At 41.5% G+C, this 22,227-nt stretch overlaps 1 protein-coding gene across 1 annotated transcript in view; it reads left to right on the top strand.

The window, feature by feature from the left end:
* Positions 1-206: 206 nt before the first annotated feature.
* Positions 207-22,227, top strand: part of MYBPH (myosin binding protein H) — a gene marked incomplete at its 5' end in the record, with an annotated part of 57,185 nt that continues 35,164 nt past the window's right edge. Inside the window, 3 exons of the mRNA XM_061631815.1 lie at positions 207-519; positions 5,727-5,861; positions 9,687-9,854. Coding sequence (XP_061487799.1) covers positions 207-519; positions 5,727-5,861; positions 9,687-9,854 — 616 coding nt within the window. The remainder of the gene's footprint in view (positions 520-5,726; positions 5,862-9,686; positions 9,855-22,227) is intronic.

Here is a 22,227-nt window from a genome sequence, read left to right as displayed (position 1 = left end):
GGGATAGTCCCGCATTGGCCCAGAGGCCGCAGCTACTGCCGAAGTGGTGCAGAATTTGCAGCTCGCAGCTGCTGGACGGCTATTCCTGGCTCCCCCGCCCGCCTAAACAGGTGGGCCAAAGCGGTGGGAGAGGAGGGGGCAGACTGAAGACCCTATAAAACCCCGGACCCTGCTGAGAGCAGAAGAAATCCTTGCTTCCCAAGTGAACAGGGAAAGGGCGAGCAAGGCCCCCTAGCCGCAGAACATCCATACGCGGGATCGTGGACACAACTGAGCCATACGCGACAGTTCTACCGGACGCCACATCATCACCCCGGGGCAGAGAGCGGAGTCCTCGAACCATACAAAAGGCGCCCCCACCAGAGGCCACTCTCTCTGAAGCACCCGCAGAACCCTCCCCGGCTCCCGAATCGGGCATAGCAGTAGTAGGAGCAACAGCCATCGAGCATCCAGCCCCATCTCCACCAGGGCCCCAAGGCGCCCCACCCGCCACTCCAACTTCAAAGATGTCCAAAAAAGGTAAGGGTGGAGGCCGGCAAAGTGTTGGAAGGAACAAAAGGGAGAGAGCGGGACCACGTGCGGTTCTTCCTTTCCAGACGAAGCCCTGTGGCGCTTAGAGGGCGTGGGTGGACCAGGGAGGCCGTTTACCAATCCTGCCTTTAAAAGAGGTACTTTCAGCACGGCTGCTGATGGCACCTTTGTGCTTATCGCAAGGCTGCAGATAATTCATTTTTCTAAGAAAAAAAGTTGAAAGTGGTTTGTGTGAAGCATTATTGCCCTGTAGAGGTAGTTTTCTTTTGCACCTCATTTGCTTCTGTAATTAAAGGGTGCTTCCAGACCGATGTTTATGGATTGGGGTTCCTTATGCATGCCTTTTTATTGTTGTTGCAGTGCCTGCACACGTTCATTAGTATCAAAATGCCAACTAGCAGTGGCGTCACTAGGGTTGGTGTCACCCGGTGCGGTAACTCATGGTGTCACCCCCATGGACCTCCTCCCGTACCAGACCATACAGAATCCTTAGTAGTTTTTTTGTACTAATGTTACTCGTAAATCGTAATTCCCATATATCACTGAATGTAATGGCAGTAGTAGTGACATAAACAACTAGCAAAATTAGAATTACACCTTTAAATTACAATATCATATGCACAGCTCAAATTCTTGCTCTTATTACTAATGGGAGTTAATCATCTTGCATATGCCCATAGTACATTTTCAGATACTTTCAGACCCTCAGCAATTTTCAAGTGGTCTATGTAGAAGAAAGGTTTGGGAACCCCTGGAATAAGACACCTGCTTATGTCCCTATGCTGTTCTCACCCCTCATTTAGGTGCCTGGGATGCATGCGTGTGGACACACCTCCTTACAATTATGGAAAGTGATTCTTAATAATAAGTCTCCAGACACAAAGTTACATAGGTATTTATCAGTTGTTTAGTAAAAAATTCAGAGCTGCAGGATCCCTTCATGATAGTTACAGCCACGTACACCCTTTTTTGCTCCTGGATTAAGAATGAGATCTTTGTTAATGCATTCTCTCACAACAACAAACATCTCCAGGAGCCAATCAGCATGAAAGTGGAGAGCGTTAGCAACTGAGAAGAGTCTTCTCAGTGGCTAACTCACCTCCTTTCACTCTGATTGGCTCCAATCTGCAGAAAAGGCAAGGAAGCATATTAGAAGACTCTTCTCAGTGACTAACACACTCCCTTTTCATGCTGACTGTAGGATGCTTTGAGACATAGGGACCCTGCTCCCAAAAAAGCAGAGGGACTAAGATCCCCTGGGCGACTACCCTCCTGGTGCTTATGGACACGACCGTAATATATTTTGTGACATGCAAGTTCGATATTATATATTAAGTGTGATTAGGATTACACTGATGGCATTCCCAAATATGTACTTTCACACAGACTTTGGTTTTCCATAACACAATGTTTGTCCAAGCCTCCACACTTGGGGGGGCACTACTTGCACACCCCTTCCATAAGCACATCAAAGTTGGATACACACCTGAACCAAGACCCAGACAAAAGGGCACTCAAAACAAAAAGGTAATTACAGTGGCTGAGTAGATCTTGTACAGAGGTTATACTGACTGGGCAGCCACTGTCCTTCACATTTTACAAAATACTTTTTCCTATACAAAGATTAAATTTCTGTGTATGAAAAAGCAATATATGAAGCGGTCTCAATAGTGAGAAAAGTAAACAAGTGAATGATGATCCAAATGTTTTTCATTCTCACGTTACGAAGCTAGCTGCCAGATGATGTATCAGCTTCCCTGCGCATGTAGCGTAGACTGAAAAAACAGCACCCAAGCCACCATTCAATATGTGCACGTGTTCTTTCCAACATGAATCTACAGGTCTCAAAAAGTAATGTGTGACAAAGTCCTCAAACACCTTATAACATGCCTCAAACATGGTCTCTTGTTCTTCTAGCATGCCTTCACACCATCACTTTGCCAAAACATAAGGATAGGTAAATTGCTTTTAGGGAGGTTCACAATTATGATTTCCTATTTATTTAATCTAAAAATATTTAAAATACATAAAAACAGCCAGGGGAAGATGTTGGAGAAATATAAAATAAATACAAATAAAAAAAGGGGGGAGGTGAAGAGACCTTAAATGTGCTACTCACCATCTCTCAGCCTATCCTCCCCTCAGGATGAAAACAACGGAGAACCATGACCACCCCTAGGAAGAACGGCACACTTAAAAAGTAGAGGAAAAAATCATCTACAACCGTAGTGTGAAATCAAATACTTATTGGGACATAGTATGAAGAAATATTTATATAAACATGACTATCAAATATGTTTATGAATTACACAATCTGTAAATATATTTATAGTGCAATCCGATGTTTGTTTACTCAGAAGCAAGTCCCAATGTATTCAATGGGGCTTACTCAAACTGGGAAGTGTGCAGAGAACTACAGCCTCAAGTGATAAGGAACTTGTTCTTTCAACTTGTTCTTTTAAGTTGAGACCTTCTCCAAGTCTGAGTCTGTGTTGGAATTGCTTTTTAATATGTTTTTAAGCCTTTTCCTATTTTTTTTTTAAATTTAAGCTTTTAAAAAATATTGTCAAAGATGTTTCAATATATTTTAAAGTCTGTTTTTATGATGTTTTAAAGTGCTTTTAGTGGCTTTGCTTGCTGCCCTGGGCTCCTACTGGGAGGAAGGGCGGGATATAAATCAAATAATAAATAAATAAACTTCATTCACCCAACCCAAAATTCAGAATCATGCCTCTTTAGGCTGTTTTCCAACTGTTTATTCTTGCTTTATGGTTATTGGATTTTAAATGGCTTTATTTCTTGTTGTGAGCTGCCTTGGTTTCCAACCCTACCTCACAGGGTTGTTGGAAAGACCACACACACACACACTGCAGATGTATAAATACATACAGCCCATATAATAGTTTATTGTCAAACCAGTTGGTCATTGCAGAAAAATCAGTATTAGTTTTTAAAAAATCAGTATTAGTTTCCTACAGAATAAAAACTGTAATACCTAAGTAAGCCCTGCCTACTTGCTTTAAAATAGGACTGGAGGAGGGGGGGGGGACAGAAAGACAACACAAACACAATTCTTTTTTACATTCACTCCAAAGTCCCATTGATTTTCAGCACATTCATAACCATGTCTACTCAAAAGTAAATCCCATTGAATTCAATGGGATTTACTCTGGAGATATGGGATTAGCAATGCTTTTACCCCCACAAAAGCAAGTATTGGGAAGGTTTTGAAAACACTGCCCAGGATCTGACTCCTACGCACAAGAGGGGAAAAAACTGAAAAGTATATACTTACCCGATTTATGAGATTTTCAGATAAATGGGGGGGAAACCACAATTTTCTGGCCTTGCAATGAGGTTTACTAGACACTGCCACAGGTCAAACAAACACTTCACTGATTGGTTGCAATCCTGAACGGGCGGGGTTAAAGCTACGAAGTGCTATACAGTAGTTTAAAAAAAGATTTAACGGGGCGGCTGACGTTTTTATGTATATCTCGAGAACCGGACCACCTAGAAACTTAATTTTTTTTAAATTAAAGCTGAGAGTCACCCCCCTCTGATGGTGTCACCTGGTGCGGTCTGCACCCCCGCACCCCCCTAGTGACGCCACTGCCAACTAGTATCCGGATTTGCCCTTTCTGGGGAAAATCTGGGAAGTTATATTGCGACCCTAACCATATCTACCCAGAAATAAGTCCGATTGAATTAAATGAGCTTAGTTGCAGCTAAGTGGGGCTAGGATTGCAATCTTAAAAAAAGCTGTTGCCACTCTCTCATTTCCAATATCTAAACCACCCATTTACAATGTTTAGCCCCTGTCTGGACACATTCGAGGTCTTGTGAATTTTGTAAGAAAACTCATTATCCATGCCTAGGGATGGCCGAGAATTCTAGTTCAGTTTGCATTTCAAGCCAAACCTATCAAATTTGCACCTTCTGAAACAATGTGAGAACCAAAACACAGCCATCCTTCAAAATTCAGACTTATTCGAGTTTTGTGATGCAGTTCTTCAACCAAACAATGTTTACAAAAACGTATATATTAGGGAAAAGTGTACATAATGAATATATGAGTGAAAATAACATGCAAAATGCATTATGTGTTGAGAAACAGCTTGCAAAAATGCGTACATTAGTCAAAAAAGCCTAAAAAGGGGGAGTTATTAGGAGAAAACATAAAATGCTGGATAATTTTCATTAGGATTTTTATTAAAATAAAGCAATTTGCTGCAAGAATGTGGACAATGGAACTTAATACAGGAAAAATGAGAAACGGAGAGAACCAAAATTGGCAAAGCTTTCCATCGCTATCCATGTCAGAAATGGAATGAACCTGTAAACGAGGACCAATAATCCTCCATCAAAACACTTTCAGTTGAGCTTCCTTAGGAGCGGAGGATGCACTCAACAGTTGTCTGTCTTCAGCTGTTTGTGCTCCCAGTGACTGCTATAAACAGTATCATAGGATAGTAAGCAATCAGAGCTGCAGCAGGATTATAGTGCTGGTTTCTTTCCAGAAATCTGAAGGTGGTAGGAATGAGACCTGGTTGCCCAGGGAGTGCATGCCCATGAGTCATATACATTGCTGGTGTATTTTACAGGATTATAAGGATTACTGCTGAGACAGCATTTGAAGTTCTTTCGGCACTTTGGGACAGCACTATAGATTTCTTCAGCTGAAGTGCTCTCACATGAACCAGGCATACTTCAGATGTTGGTGTTCCCCTCTAGTCATACCCCTACACACATTCTCTTGTTCAGTTGAACAAGTGAAAGGGACCCCACATGCTTACAATTGTACCTGTGTGAGAGCTTCCATGCAGTCAGAAACCCAGCACAATTCAGGTTCCTGATCACATAAAAATCACTATGTCCATACATGTGTAGGGGCTCCTTTCATGCATTCAGCTTAAAGCTGGATATTGGGGCATATGGCCAGAGGGATGCATCAGTGTGTGGGGAGAGCATAACCCTACTGCCTGCTCACACATTCACTGAATGTGTGAGTGCTTCATCTCAAATAAGCATTTACATAGCTATAAAGCTATAAAATAAGGTTGGGACGTGCATTTTCTGATAATCTGACTAAGTCCTTAGTCTAATGAAATAGTATTATGAATTTGCACGGTTTAAGTACTGGACTAGTGGGGATGGAAAATGCTTTATTCATCCTTTTGTGTTTGTGGTGGCAGCATCTCCCGGTGCACCAATGAATTTGACAGTGGATGATGTGAACGACAACTCTGTGACTCTGACCTGGGATGCACCAGAGATTGTGGGCTCTTCTGGCGTGGATGGATACATGGTGGAGTACTGCAAAGATGGAAGTAGGCTTGGGCTTCGACTCTTGCAAGCATGAAGAGCTGCATGTATTAATGTGGAAAATAGCATAATGTGGTCAGGATAAATTGCTTGTCTGTCACGTGGCATATCTGCATGTGCTGGAACCAGATGACTTTCATGTAAAGTTCATTAAAACCTTAAAACTGCCAAAGGTGTGTAAAGAAGATTGCGTGTCTACTGTTGTTAGTATGTAATGTTCTCTGCATACCTGATCATTTGTTTTTATGCTGTCAGGGAACCCCAGGTCCCTCAGCCTCACTTCATGTGCACGCAGGTTTTCCTTAACTCTTTGCTATCACCAGTCCACACAAAATACTTTTAACATCCTCCTAGTTGCCTGTATGGAAGGCTTTAGGTGTGAAATGAACACCAATGCTGAGACAAGATAAATCTAAAACTATGTTCGTAGGCTTGTTAAAGGGATACTATTTACAAAAGGGAGTACGGAAACTTATTTGGGAATTTAAAAAGTGTTGGCTGACTGGTTCTAAAGACTCCAGAGACACAGTTGCTGACCATCCACCCCAGCCCACCACTCTCATCAGCAAGCCCAGCTACTGGGGCCAATCTACTCAAATTCTTTCAAGCTACACAGAAATGGATTGGACTGTGAAAGACCAACCCAAATTGTGTTTGCATGTTTACAAATGTGTAGGGCAGTACAATATCTCAGAGAGGAGGTCAGTTCTCCTGCTCCTCTGGTGCATTCTCTATAATGCCCAATTTCCCTGCTTTTTAAAATTTGATAGAAATATCTGTGGGCTATAGCATATAACATATTTATATGTTCTTAAACTGCAAGGGTTTTTTTTGTTGCCTGTTAGTGAATTTCTCTGCTTTTTAATCCGGGAGGTAAGAAATGGGATCCTGTGCAAGTTTGCTGAGAATGGATTGATCATTTGCATGCTTATTGAGTTCAATTGAATTTACTCCCCTGCAATCATGCTTAGGATAGGTGAAACTCAGCATGGGGGAGGAGGAAAGACAGAGGGGAGGAGGGGGGATGGGAGCAGGCAAGAGGGGGAGGGGGAGGGCAGGTTTGATCATTTGTATGCTTACTGAGTTCAGTGGGATTTACTCCTGTGCAGTCATGCTTAGGATAGATGAAACGGACCACAGGGGGGAAGAGGAGAAGGGGAAGGGGGTGAGAGAGGGAGGGCTGGAGTGGGCAGGGGAGGAGAAGGAAGGGGGGAGGGGAGGGGAGAGGAGAGGGGGAGGGAGAGGCAGAGGCGAAAGGCAGGTCTGATCCATTGCATGCTTATTGGGTTCATTGGGATTTACTTCTGTGCAGTCATGCTTAGGATAGGCAAAACTGTCCAAGAAGGAGGAGGAAGGGAGGGGCGAGGGGGCAGGGCGAGGAGGCAGGGCGAGGGGGCAGGGCGAGGGGGCAGGGTGAGGGGGCAGGAGGGAGGAGGGGAAGGTAGCCATGCATTTTTTAACTTTGAAACTGCAGAAGATGAAGGTCAGAGAATGGGACAAGGTCAGTAATAGGACTACAGGTACTCTGTAAACATGGCTGATTTTTAATTAATTTCAACAAGTTATGAGAGCACTGACAGAAAAGTCCAACGGGTCTGAATTTTTTTCTCGTTTTGCATTTTGAACTCTAGATTCTCTCTGAATGTTGTGTATCACCATGAAAACTTAGAGGATTGTTAAGCAAGCATTTCTCAGTTCAGGACTATAAGTTTTGTAAGATTTTGTTTTGAAATGAGCTTATGGGAAGCAGCAGAGTGGCATGGCGGAATGTGAAAAATCCATGCTGGGTATTTTATATAGCCACTCTTGTGGCTCTATAATAACACAAGGCCTCATGGCAGTCACAGAGGTCATGCAATTTTTTTTGTTCTAAACACAAACAAACAAAACAATATACAGTGTTTCTGCACATATGCCTGTTGTTGTTGGCATGTAATGGGTATATTATGTGAGCTCAAGTTGAGGAAGGCTCAGAATGCCAGAAGCAGCAAGTCACAGGGTTGTAAACTCTACAACCGTGCTGTGGGTCTGCTTTTCAGAACTCCAAGGCAGGAAGATACTCCACAGATGTAGCTTCTCCTATTCAAGTTTTGCCTTAGTTCTTTTGAAGTGCTGAGAAACAGAATTTGTATGCTGGAGCAGGAAATACTTGCACATGTAGAAAGTCTGCTTTCTGTGAAATTACTGAAAGAAGGAAATCTACTTCCATTCGGGAAATGACAGTCTTGGCATTCAGCCTTTTTTATATGATGACAATGGAAATGGCTTTCCAAATTGGGAAATGAGGAAGAATAGTTCTTTCTACCTTCTTTCTTGCAATTTTAATCCATTATGTTGCAAGGATAGATGTCATGCCATCAACACTGCTGAATATGCCCCCTCCTGAGTAATGCTTTTCTAGAATATAGAAAATACAATAGAGCAGTGCTTTATATTGTGCAAAAAGGTTGCAGAGTCTGATATCTGCTTTTAAAAACTGAATAATATTAGGAACCAAGATTGCACTTGTGAGTAAGTTGGTTTATAAACCAATGATGGATTGATCATATCACAGTCTGAGTGGAAGATAGTTGTTTTTGGTTTTTAAACAAGGTTTATCTTATACAATAAGTATGCTATAATGATAATAAATAGGCGATGTCTGCTAAATTCTTCAGCCATTGGTGGCATTCTTACTGATTGCTATGAACAATTTATGTTACCTGTTTTCATTCTGAAAAGCTGATAGGTTTAAGTGGGTTGTTTAGTTATGGTGTCTTGTGAGCTATAGCTGGATGAGGAATAATTTCTCATAAATAAATTATTTTGAATTTAGCTCTTTTCCTTGCTTTCAAATTACTTTTTGAAATCCAAATTGTTTGTTGAATATTTTATTTGAGCCAGTTTCAGCCTGCATGAATGCATTATCACATATTTATCACTCCATAGCTGCATGGTGTATTAGGAAAGCTGTTGTCATAGGGTAGCATTTCTACTCACTGATGATTGCTCCAACCTTACACATCTATTTTGTTAATTGAGTCCAATAAAAAACTTGTTTTTGTTGTGGTTAGAAGCTGATATCCTTGAGCCAAGAAACATTTGCTTTCAGCATGGCACAAATGTACACAAAAGACAGCCTGGGCACAATTATACCAGAAACATATCTAGATGTTGACAAAATAAATGCTGCAGCCCAATAGGCATAATTGGAATGTAAGAATGAGGCTATACACAATCCTTTCAGACTTTGAAAGCTAGAATGGACATCTTGCAACCTCAGATTTGTTTTTTGTTCTTTAAAGAAGTGGACATGTAAGTTAGCAGCAAGGCATGGCTTTGTATTTTAAACTGTTTTTGAATAGCTCAGTCTTACTTTGAAATAAGTCCTACAGTGTTCAATGGGATTTATTTGGAAGTGTGTTTAGGACTGCAGCTTTCATATTTCGTTCCCAATAAAGAACCGAGTGTACTCTATAGACAGATACATTTAAAATGTCTCCTCATTGTCCACTGAATTGACTGTTTTTGCAATAGCCGAGTAGCTGAAGGTGTGGTAGAGCAGCAGCATTCACCTGACCTGACAACCAAGTTGCTGATGCTTGCCAGGAAGAGGAGGGATGAGGTGGTGGGGAGGTTGGCCCAATGCAAATGCACCAGCTGAGCCAATCCAGTGCTCCTGGCAGTGTCTTTGCACCATGCCACCACTCCTTCTTCCCATCCTCTTCCCAAGTCAGGTGTTGGGAGGTCAGGTGAGTGCCACTACCCCACCACACCACTATTGCAGTAGTTTTTCACTACGAAACTGATTGCTTTTAATCATTTGTCTCATCGTGTATTTTTTGTTCTAGCTATAGACTGGGTGACAGCCAACACTAAGCCCTTCCTTTCTACCCGTTATATAATCGGCAATCTGACATCTGGAGATAAACTTCACATTCGTGTGAAAGCTGTGAAAGGTGATGGAGTTAGTGACCCAGCAGTCCTGGACCAGCCACTCCTCATCAGAGAGGTTCTTGGTATGTACCTTGAATGCATTCCATATAACAGAACATATGCATTAACAGGGATTATTTGGTCAGTTTTGCAACCCGGACAGCAGAGGGCCATCATAATATAATTCCTCAAACCCAATTGAAAGTGCAGTCATAAATGGCTAAAATATATATGTTACTGGGAGAATTGTGATTGATTTCCTGATGAGTTTTTTAAAAATGAAATGCAGTTGCAGGAGGCTGCCAAATTGTAGATAGGAAGAGAAGATTTAACCCTCTCTGCCCTCCTCCCTATCCTCCCCCAAGCTGCTATTTATTATTTATTTATTTATTTATTCAATTTATATACCGCCCCACAGCCGAAGCTCTCTGGGCGGTTTCCAACAGGTAAAAAAACATCTGACATACAATTAAAACCTCATATTAAGCAGTTTAAAAATAAGTTAAAAATATCAGGAATTAAAACATAATTAAACACACAGTAAAATGCATATTAAATACTACTAAAATGCTGAAAATTCCTGGGAGAAGAGGAAGGCTTGCCTCATTGGGTAAAGTATTTTTTCCCCATGGAAGTTGGAACTATGTGAGTCCACAATTTTGATCAGCAAAACAGTATGGTGTGAAAGGATTAAACAATCCCCCTCTCCCTCTCCCCCTACTGCTCCACACAAATTGGTAGTCCTCTGCAGCTATGTTTCAAGTTTTTGCTTTATTAAAGCTGGGGATATCAGTTGCAGATCATTAACATGTAGTTTGGCCCTTAAATACAAGCAGACCTGATTCACTTTATTGTTTTCATTTGCTTCAGGAACCTCCATAAGGCTGCCTATGGCCCACATTAGTATACCCTTGGGAATTTTGTCTTTGTTACAACTAAAGCCCCACCTGCCCTATGCATTTAAAGCAGTATCACACCACTTTAAACAGTCATGGCTTCCTCTAAAGAATCCTGGGAGCTGTAATTTGTTAAGGATACTGAGAGTTGTTAGGAGACCCCTATTCCCCTCACAGATTTTGACAGTTAATCCATCTTTCCAGGGAACTCTGGAATTGTAGCTGTGTGAGGGGGAAAGCGATAATAGTTCAAAGTAGTATGATACTGCTTTAAATGAATAGTGCAGATGGGGCTTAAAACCTCCTGGTGACTAGTGTGAATAGTTGTAGGTAAAGACACTATGGTATACATTCGAGAATTAATTTTAGATGACGTCTAGTTTGGGGAATTTTTCCTTTGCCCTCCTCATTACTCTTCCATCTGTTGTCCTTATTTCTTTGGTTTTTAAAAAATTACAAACTTTTTTGTGTCATGTGCAATTTCCTGAAATGAAAATGAGGCAAACATTCCACTATACAACAACCAGGCATGCCTGTGGGGAAAACATACTCACATTTAAGTAAGTGAAGAAATGCTTTTTAATAAATACGTGCCATTGATGCTCCCACTGCACCTGTTTTTGGACAGCACAATGAGTATGTAGGGTAAGTGAATATCTCCTATGACAATATGCATTGAAATGGCCACCAGACATTGCGTATGGACCTTAAATGTGCATCTGATAGGCCTTCTACAAACATGTTTCATCAAAACATCATAAAACTGTTCTTCAGAATACAGGAATAACAGTGCAATCCTATACATGTCTATTCAGAACTAAGTCCTTTTGTTTTAATTTAGCTTACTCTGATAGTTCTGCCACTTCCCATGCTCTTTCTTTAGCATTGTAGCACACAACCGGAAGTGCTGGATACCTGTCTGGACAAGGCAGGTTCCTTATAACCCAAGATGCCCTCATGGCTGTGATACTACCTTGTCTTGATGCTTTGGATAACAGGAGATCAGAGCAAGTTGAAGTCAGTGATGATGACTGCCCAACCACATTTAGTTCTCAAAATAAATTCTGTGCAGACTGCAGATATGTCCTCACAGTTTTCACACATAAAATGCAAGAGCATCCTGATCGGTAAGTCCTGGATATGCTACAGCTCTCACTTTATGGTATCAGCTGCTGATAACATTAATGGGCCAACACGATGTAATAATAAGTACATTGCACTTTTAATTGTAATTCGTTTAGCATCAGTGGTCATGGATCTGAGTGCTGTAATGTGCTTTGGAACCCATACGTAAATTTCTTCTCCAGCTAGAGACCAGCTGGATAGAAGAGGAAATTTTGCCAAGTATGGCTTTTTTAACTACATGACAAGCTGCCAAAGATTTTTTTTATACATCTACTAAAGATTCAGGAATCTTGTCCTCCTTTGCATCTGGTCACTTTACTATTAGCTCCTTCACTTCCAGTTACAGCAAGGATGTGTGACCTTCAATGCATTGTCATGAGTTTTAAAGCACCTTCAGCCACCTCAAGGTATTGCTGGCCCTATGGTGTGTTGAGTATCTTGAGTGGCGTATGAAATTCTAAGACCCTGTAAAGCCTGGATAGAAGGATTACACTTCAGACTAACCTAAATTCTGTTTCCACTGTGAAGAGGAATTATTTTTAGACAAACCTGTTGATGGACAATGATGAATGCTGGTGATGAACATCTTTCTCTGTCGGCCAGTCTGTACGTGGGTTCTCTAATGTAGCATGTAATCATGCTGACTGGGGTTGGGCTTACGGAACAATCTTCCACTGTTTATGCACCACTAGCATGAGGTGTGCAGGAGTGAGGACATTGAGACATCTGCCGCTGTCTTGTAAAATTTGTAGGCAGTTCTTTTTTAACCTGGCTCTGAATGAGTGAAATGCAGGGATCACATTTAAGATATTGGCAGTACTACATTGGCAGATGGATGATTTTAACAAACTGTCCAAGTATGAGCAAGATCATTGTGTGTCTTTGCTGTATTTTACTATCTGTATTTGAAGGTGGCTTCCAACTATAGTTGCTTACTTGGTATATACAGTGCTTTACTAGAAGAGCTCAGTTTCGTGCCATGATCACCATAATTATAACTCCAATGTTTCATGTAACATAGTACACACAATGCAGATTGACATTGATAGCACTAATTTTTCATGGCAGCCAAATCAGGTGAGAACTTAGATCTCAGTGAATGTTCATAGAAGCTGGATGTCATCTTCCTGCCCTCAAGTGCAAAAACTTTCTTGCTCTGTTAAAGGATTTGAGGGCTAGGAGACATCTCACAGATCATCCAGTCCACCACTGGACATCAAACCATTCCAGTTACTATAGCATCAAGTCCCCAAAGCAGTGTTTGCCAAAATACTATTTTTTCATAATTCATATGTCTTTGCAATCATAGTTGAACTAAATTTAAATTGGCTTCTTTCAGAAAATTGATTTGGCATACTGCACATTGTGATGGGGTAGGTTCTGTAGCTTAAGTGTCCCAGATTTTGCAAATACAAAATCAAGATCAGGATGTTGTATTTAAATTGTTCTTGCAATTAATTCTAGCTGTTTCCATAATAATGATGCTTCATGTATGCTTCTGGAAGCAAATTGCAGTTGAGTGCCTGTGCTCTTCTGTAGTAGCAGGTAGACAAAAATAAAACAAAACAAAATGCTACGGCACCTTAGAGACGGAGGGTCTATTTACACAATTAATTAATTTTCAATTAGTTTTATAGAGAATTGGAGCAGTGTAGCAGCACCAAATCTTGGCTTAGCCATGTACTCAGGCAACTCACCATCTCCCACTCCCAGCCAGACCTTCCTATGTACAATATGGAGATAATACTGATCAACTGTATTGCAAGTTGAAAGGATTGTTGGGATAATGTAATTACTGCAATGCTCTCTCCCTTTTCTTTAGCCATATCCTAAGACTAATAAGATGGATAAGTGTGCCTTTGGAACCCTGCAAGGAGAAAAGTGGCTGGAGTAGTGAAGCAGCAGAGAGGGGAAAGATTAAACACCCCCCTCCCAGACACCTCCCCCTCAGACACCTCCCCATTCTAAACTGCCCCTTATCAAAGAGACTTTTCTCTTCAAAATGGTTTTAAAGGCCATTCAAGTTTCATTACATGCAAATGTTGAATCCCCCCCTTTTTAATAAGAACATTCATTTTTGGAGGGGGAAATCATAGCAGCTTACTGGTTGGGCAGTGGAAATAGTAAAGAGGGTGTTGGAAAGAGAGAGAAAATGAGCCCACTGACCGCCAGCATTCTCATTTTCAGGGTCCCTCCCAAGTGGCTTTTCTGGCCAGCAGAATTCCAAATATGTTGTTATATGGGGAGAAGAACCATAGCTCAGTGGTAGAACATCTGCTTTGCACACAGAAGATCCCAGATTCAATCCCCAGCATCTTCAGGTAGGGCTGGGAGAGAATCCTGCCTGAACTCTTTGGAGAGCCACCGCCAGTCAGGATGGACTGTATTAAGCCGGATGGACCAGTGGTCTGATTCAGTATAAGGCAGCTTTGTACATTTCTTTGGTTACCCAAACGTGTTAACCTTCATGCTAGTCTTGGAGTGTGGATGAGGAGGATGGAGCAAGAATTCTTGGTAATTACATTGTGTCACCATCTTTTCAACACCCTGTAACAGGGATGGGGAACTTGCAGACCAAGGGTTACATGCAATCCTTGGACTAATTTTATATGGAGGAGGACCCTAGTCCTTTCAAGAGTGATCTGCCTCTCCCCCTGCAGTTTGCTGGTTGGGGAATAGGAATAGTAAAGGGGTGTTGGAAAGAGATAGAAAATAGGCCCACTGACTGCCAGTATGCAGCCCTCAACAGAGTAACCTGAGGAAATGCAGCCATCAACGGGGGGGGGGAAACCAGTTTTTCACCCCAACTTATAAAATAGGTCAGTATTATCACATATTGTGTGTATTTGCACACAGTGGGGAGGAGAGAGAGTCTGTGAGTTCAAATCCCTGCTCGTGTCTCCTGGTTGTAAAGGGCCAGCTAAAGATCACCCCTACAGTGAGTGGCTAAGGGGTTACATGCCCTGCCACCTGTGCAGCCGTGGGCAAGTTGCATAGTCCCAAGGAGCCCAGTTGCCCCCCAGCTGGCAGTTGCGGACAAGGAAGGGGCTGGCTTGTGCAGCTGTGGCAAGCTGAGCAGGCCCTAGCCAGCTGGGGAGGACTAGCCTCAGAGGGCGGCAATGGTAAACCCCCTCTGAATACCGCTTACCATGAAAACCATTTATAGGGATTGACTTGAAGGCAGTCCATTTCCATTTTGCATATATAGTTAGACGCAGGGGAAATTGGGGGGAAGAGGAAATGTTAAATGTTATAGAGAGTTAACTGTCCCAACTATAGAAGATTCTAAAGAACTTACGAGGGAAGAGAGAATGTGCCTGTGAAGATAAGGTGGTAGGGCAAAGGGGGCAGGAGGAGCTTCTGTGTCAGGGTAGCAGTAACATAACTAGGGGTGTGTGACTTGTGTCCCAACACTGATTGCAAGATTAGGGGGAAGGGGAGCAAGATTTGTTGGAGGGTGGCTTTAAAATAGGATTAGACCAATACCTGAAGGATAAGGCTATCAGCGGCTACTAGTCATGATGGCTATGCTCTGCCACCGTGGTTGGAGTCAGCATGCTTCTGAATACCAGTTGCAGGAAACCATAAGAGGGGAGAGTGCTATTGTGCTCAGGTCCTGCTTGCAGGCTTCCCCCGGGCACCTGGTTGGCCACTGTGAGAACAGGATCCTGGATAGATGGGCAACTGGCCTGATCCAGCAGGCTGTTACGTTCTTATATGGCTTAAAATTGTAATAGCATGAATTTCACACAAGAGACTGTTCATATTTATTTTGTTATCAAAAATTCAACAATACCCATGTGTGATTAATAAAACCATTATGAACAGTGAATGTTTTTATAGCAAAATAAATATGAAAATCATTAAATGTATGAAGCTTTCTCAATTTTAATGAGTTAGCTCAAATTTACTGTTGATTAATACATTGCACTAATGTGGTTTTGTAAAATTGGAATGTTTATTTGAGCCTCATTTTAATTAGACTGAATTAAGTCTCCTTCAAATTATATTTTTGGTTTGATTGTTTATAGTTTATACAAATAGCAATATGAGGGGGTACAATACATGGTTCGCGGCAGGCACAGTTATGGCTTGGTTACAGCACTGCAGGGTAGTGCTTAGTCACAAACGTAAAGATTCATTTTCATTATTGTCAAAAGGCACCTCTGCATTTTTGATGTGCTGTTGAGTATCCTCTCAACCTTAATCTTAAATGTCCATGTTGTAAACATTTAGTGCTGGAATATCTGTCCTAAATGGTGATATATTGCATCTCAACACCATCTCAGCTGACAGCATAATATGGTGGTTATGGCTTGTGACCTTGTCTTGGCACAGCAGTTAGTACACTTCATCCTAAGCATGTATTTGGCAAGTCCATGCAATATTCCAAGGAACTCTATTTCATGTTATTTTCCTGGTTTAACTTGTTGCTTGTTGAGAGAACTTGTTAATGTCTATACATTGTTCACAATAATCTATGATATGTTATGGTTTATGTCTAGGCCACCTTCTGGCGAAAAAGGCCCCCAAGGCAGCTTACACACAAATAGAAAAACACATATACAAAATACAAATAAAAACAATACAATTTACAAAAATTCAAGCCAACAAAATCCATTTTTAAGAAGCAACATCTAAAAACCAAAAGCATTCATCTTCCTGGTCCTCAGAAAAATGTCACTAAGAGTAGGGGTGAGGGGGCAAAGAACTGGTTACCCTTTGATGGTCCCAGCACAGTCTCACCCCTGCAGCAGTCAAAGAATCACCCTATCAAAAATTCAGCATGCGGGTTTAATAAAGCTGGATGATGTGATATGATTGGTGAAACTGGAATACAATATGTTTATTGCTTAGTCCGAAGACCATTGCATAACAATACAAAACATTGTGTAAATACAAAACATTAATTAAGACATTAAATGACTTTCATACAGTGTCAGTCGCAATTAAAATTAATAAAATTGATAAATAAAATATATAACTAGTCTTAAGATAAATAGAGCTTTACTTGTAAGACAGTTAAACATTGCTATAACAGGAAATGATATGATATTGGTGATTGGTGAAATGATTGGTGAAACTGGAAAAAGAATCATAGAATTGTAGAGTTGGAAGGGACCTATAAGGCCATTGAGTCCAACCCCTTGCTTAATGCAGGAATCCAACTTAAGGCATACCCAACAGATGGCTGTCCAGCTGCCTTTTGAATGCTTCCAAGACTGAATGCCCTGCCCATCAATCATTATTTACATTGCTGTCATTGTTATGATATTTATAACCCATCTTTACTCCACAGAATGTAAGACAAAGCACATGGCGGGGGTGGGTGTATCTCAATTTATTCTCACAACAATCCTGTTAGGAAACTAAGGCTGAGAATGACTTGCCCAAGGTGAACTATTGAGTTTCGTGGCCAATGGGGAGCTAGCTATATTTTGTGCTAATCACACTTTTTTTTAAAAAAAGTAATGCTTAATGTTGTCATTCTTATTTTGAAAGAAAAGCTGTAATGGATTCCCAGTGCTCCCAGTTGGGAGGTTTCTGTGCTTGAAAATCTTGCCCTGCTATTTGCCTATGAAGATGCTGTTTTGTATAGTAGGGATTCAAACAAATTTCCCCTGGTGCAAGTCTAATACTCTAGCTACTACACCACAGTTGGGTTAGCATAGAAAAGATACTTTTCTGCACATGTAAACTATTAGCATAATATCTTGAATACCTTGCTTTGCATGTAGGGTAGGGATATGAAAAGTTATATAGAAAGTAACTTCTATATAGAGTGTTGTATTTCCTAGACTGATAAGGATAAATGCCAGCAAGGGATTCCAGGGTGACATAGATGGATGAGTAAAGATGCTGTTTCAGTTGTTGGCAGGACTCTCCTCTGGTATATCCTAGAGCACTGCCAATGCTTTATGCACACAGTTGCTAAAGTATCTTCTAGCTTTTTAATCCTGGGTCTTTCTTTACATGATCACTTGTGGAATGTAAGCTGCTGCATGTTTAAGTCTTAGAGGCACACAGAGTTCTTTTATTAAGCCCCAACATAGTTCCTTCACCTTACTAGGGAGGGTGTTCCACAAATGGAGAACTATCACAGAGAAGGACATGCCACAAGTCAACACCAACTGGATAGCAGTCAGAGGTGGCACCACCAAGAAGGCCTCCCCTGCTAATTATATTATATTATTTATTTATTTAATTTGTATCCCTCCCTTCCTCCCAGCAGGAGCCCAGGGCGGCAAACAAAGTGCTAAAAATACTTTAAAACATCATCAAAACATTATTTGATTTATATCCCTCCCTCCCACCAGGGCCCTGAGATTATGGAAACACTGCAGTACAGGAAAAGTGTGCAAGCAGACCAGCTTAGGAAGAATTTTCTTTTGTCCTCACCAATGTTGATGGTAGTAGAAAAATTGGCTACTGCAGGTGACTGTTGGTGAATATTCCTTTAAAAAAAGAACACTTTTGTTACTTTTAGTTTGTTCTTTAGGCCCGGGATGGGGGTAGGGGATAGCTCATCAAATGAGCCAACACGCTTCTTGTAGTCAGACCCAACCCCAGGATGTGTCCTTATTATGCCTGAATAGGAGTAGCTTTCATAGTGACCAATAGTTAAGAATTACAAAAGAAGGAAGTTGCTAATACATGTTTGAACCAAATGTCCTAGGCCTAGTTCATACTGAAGTGCCAAACCTGTGTTTGGGCAGTACCCCTTTAGACTGCAGATGGGGTTCACACAACTGAATGATTTTCCTTAAAAAAAAAAAAAAAAGTTTCCTGGACATAGAAAACTAGAACGTCAAGGGGAATGGGGGAAGAAACCAAATGGCTATACGTTGGCAACCTTTATTAGGACTAACCAAAATGTCACAAAACAGTGGAAATGTTAGAGTTATCTAGCAATCTTAAAACAGGCTAGATGTTACCTGATTTAAGAGTGGTACAACATTATAAAAATTAGGCTGGATGTTATATGCTCAGTTCCAGGACAGATATTGCAAGGTGACTAAGTCTCTGCTAAATGCTACAGACATCAGGTAAAATGTAAATGTACTGCCTTTAAGTCGATTCCAACTTATGGCGACCCTACGAATAGGGTTTTCATGAGGCTCAGAGGCAGTGACTGGCCCAAGGTCACCCAGTGAGCTTCATGGCTAGGTGGGGATTCGAATCCTGGTCTCCCAGGTCGTAGGCCAACGCCTTAACCACTACACCTACAATTCTGAATAAAGAAGCAATGGCTGTTGCTCATTTTTCAGAATATAAAGCCTGGCTGTAACCAAGATCTGCCCAACTGTGGATTTTGGAATGTTTTCTTATGGACTAACATTTTATGTAGCTTAGGATGGATATAGATTACTATTTGCTGAGCGATCACTTATCACAGTGAGCAGACAATCATAAGAGAGAGATTGGCCTGGTTTACATGTAATATTAACCATAGTTAAAGTAGATTGTTGGAAACTGGCCCTGCAGTTTAACTATGGTTTATCAACCATGGTTAAAATTCTTGTTAACTAAGGTTTGTTGTTGGTTTATAAACCTTCATGAATGTTAACTGTAGCTTAGCATTACAGGTGCTAATGCCCAAAAGCTGCAGAACAGCAATTGAAGAGTGACAACAAATTTAAACTGCTCTCAAGGCTTGCCTGCTCTTGCTGGTGCATTTAAGGGATCATTCGCACAGCAATCTAATATGAGATCGAGGCTGGCTGCATTCCCTTTTAATTTGCAGCAATCGCATGACGTTTTTTGGAAAGGGAAGCCTCTGCATTTCCCTTTAAATGCGAATCAAACCAATGTGCTGAAAATCTGAATAGTAAGGGAAAAATCGCCTCTGCTTCGCTGTATCCCGCTCATGTAGTCCCTTATTCCGATGTTTCCTGCTGGGTGTGTGTGTGTGTGGATCGTAACTTGCAGATACTCCCCTTTCTCCACCCACTACCCATCAACTCCATTTCATTTCCGTCTGCTTAGCCGGCCATGTCCGCTGCTCTAGCCTTCCTTTCCGTCTCTTCACTCTCCCTCCCCCCGTAACATTAATGCAGGTTTGTGGGTGTGCAAAAGGGCAATGTTAATGCCTCCCCCAAGTGCAAGCAAAATAAACATCTGGATTGTTTCAGGCTGGGAGGAGAAGAACACAACTTATAGCGCATGTGTGTGCTCACACACGCACACAGAGGGAGAGAACCTGATTTCCCCTTATGTTCCTGGATTTTTAGCTCCCCATCAGCTGTTGGGCAGGAAAAAAGAGGCTTTTCAGCCCAAGGAAGCTCAGTTAAAAACCTCCTCTAAACTTTGTGTAATATTGCAAAATTGCCGTTGTGGAAATATTATTCATTGAACATTTGATTTTATGTTTGATTGCTAAATAGTAAAAAAAATTTAAAAAACCAGATGAGAGAGGAATACCCCAGTTCACTGTCAGAAGCAGGGATGAAAGGAGAAGGCTCCATGTCTCTCCTCGGCCTGCAAAAACTGCCCTACTTTGCTTTCACTCATTCCCCCCATGTTTCATGTCAATTTCTCCCCCCCCCCAGGCTGCAGAGAGGTATGTAATTAACAAGAAACAATGAAACTGGAAAAAAAACACCATTCCCTTCTTCAATAGCAAAATTGAGAGAGAAGGGTAGTAATGACTTCAGGAGAGCCCAGAGTGGATAACTACTAACAACTTCAACGGTCTATCTGTTGGGAGGAACCTCTCTATGGTTATCAGTGATGAGCCCTGAGCAGAGGGTAAGCACTGTTGAAGCTTATTTCTGAGTAAGTAAGGACTGGCTAGTCGCTTGAGGCTGCAGAAGGCACACACGCACTTGTGTGCGCGCGCACACACACATCCACTAAAAATCGCATTTCATTGGCAATACTCCAGAGGGAGTAAACATGCAGATTTGGGGGCAGGGCCACAATGAAACAGCGATATTTATTTATTTATTTATTTAAAATACTTATACCCCGCCCTTCTTCCGAGGAACTCGGGGCGGCTCACAATTAAAACAATAAACAATCAGAACAACCAATATACATGTTAAAAACAATTAAAAATAGATTAAATCAAAATAGATTAAAACTATAACATTTTCAGTTAAAAGCCCGCCTAAATAAAACAGTCTTCACCTGGGCGCGAAAGGATGATAGCGAGGAAGCCAACCGAACCTCGCTAGGGAGGGAATTCCACAATCTAGGGGCAGCCATCGAAAAGGCCCTATTCTGTGTCTCAGCAAGAAGAACTTGCGAGAAAGGTGGAATAGTAAGGAGGGCCTCACCGGATGATCTTAAAATCCGGACAGGTTCATAGAGGGAGACACGGTCTAACAGATAGCCTGGACCTAAGCCGTATAAGGCTTTATAGGTCAAAACCAGCACTTTGAATTGTGCCCGGAAACAGATTGGCAGCCAGTGGATACTAACCCTTTCCAGAGGAACGCCATGTGAATTGAAAGTAAAAAAAAAACTTATTGGAAGCTGGGGAGTGTAAACCTTCTAAAGCTATCACGATGGCAAAAGGTGCGTATTTACTATGAAGTTAAGCTACCACGTGAACCAGCCCTAACTCTGCCTGTCAAAGGCCACTTATCCCACTCCCATGTTATGTTCTCAAAGCACTTTTTAATTTTGCCTCACTGCTGCTGCACTGCAAGGCAGGGAAGTTTAAAGGCACTGACAAATGGGGAAGCATTGAAAAGGGTGTGCATAAGGATCATTGGCATATTTTGTTCAGGTACTTTGTAAAACAAAACAGGATGTGACTGCAGGCTTCAAGGCCATCAACACCCCCTTTCATCCATTTAAATAGAACTTGGGAAACTTTGCAAGAAATGTAGGCTGGAGTCATGCTAGAAACAGTAGGTCCATTTTGAGAAACGTTTGAGAAAAGGGGGTAAATCTAGCATTGCAGTTTGTGAAAAGTGGAGGAGAGAAGGGGGCAAATTCCCCCCTTCAGCACCTGCTTTTAAACTCCTAGTTTCCAATTCAGTACTTGGGAAAGGAAGGGGGAATATCAGGACTGGCCTCACAGTTGCTGAGGGGAGATTTCTCATGTCCTGTCAGTCCATTCGTCTAGCCAATAACAAACAAGCTACTGCTGCTGAGGTGAGGCATTGCGGATCTAAAGGCGCCACAAAGGCCTTCTGGATAACAGGCTGGAGCTGCAATGAGAGAAACTGTTCTATAACATAACAAGCCATGATTTAAGTGATCATCTGAGATGCCTTAGCTTTAACTTTGGTTTGTTTGTTAATATTAATCATGGCTTAGCATTATGTGCAAACCAGGCCATTGTTTATTTTATGTTGTTACCGAGTTAGCATAGGTAAGTAATTTATCATCGGTCTTACTGTTTCAAAACAGCAGTAGGGGGACATAGTGAGAGAGGAGGGGGAATATAGGGTTCATTCTGTTTTAATGTTAATTTAGATTATTT

The sequence above is a fragment of the Rhineura floridana genome, chromosome 6 (assembly GCF_030035675.1).
Source record: "Rhineura floridana isolate rRhiFlo1 chromosome 6, rRhiFlo1.hap2, whole genome shotgun sequence".
Taxonomy (NCBI): domain Eukaryota; kingdom Metazoa; phylum Chordata; class Lepidosauria; order Squamata; family Rhineuridae; genus Rhineura; species Rhineura floridana.
Note: the sequence above shows the minus strand (reverse complement) of the source record. Positions and strands in the feature narration are given on the sequence as shown.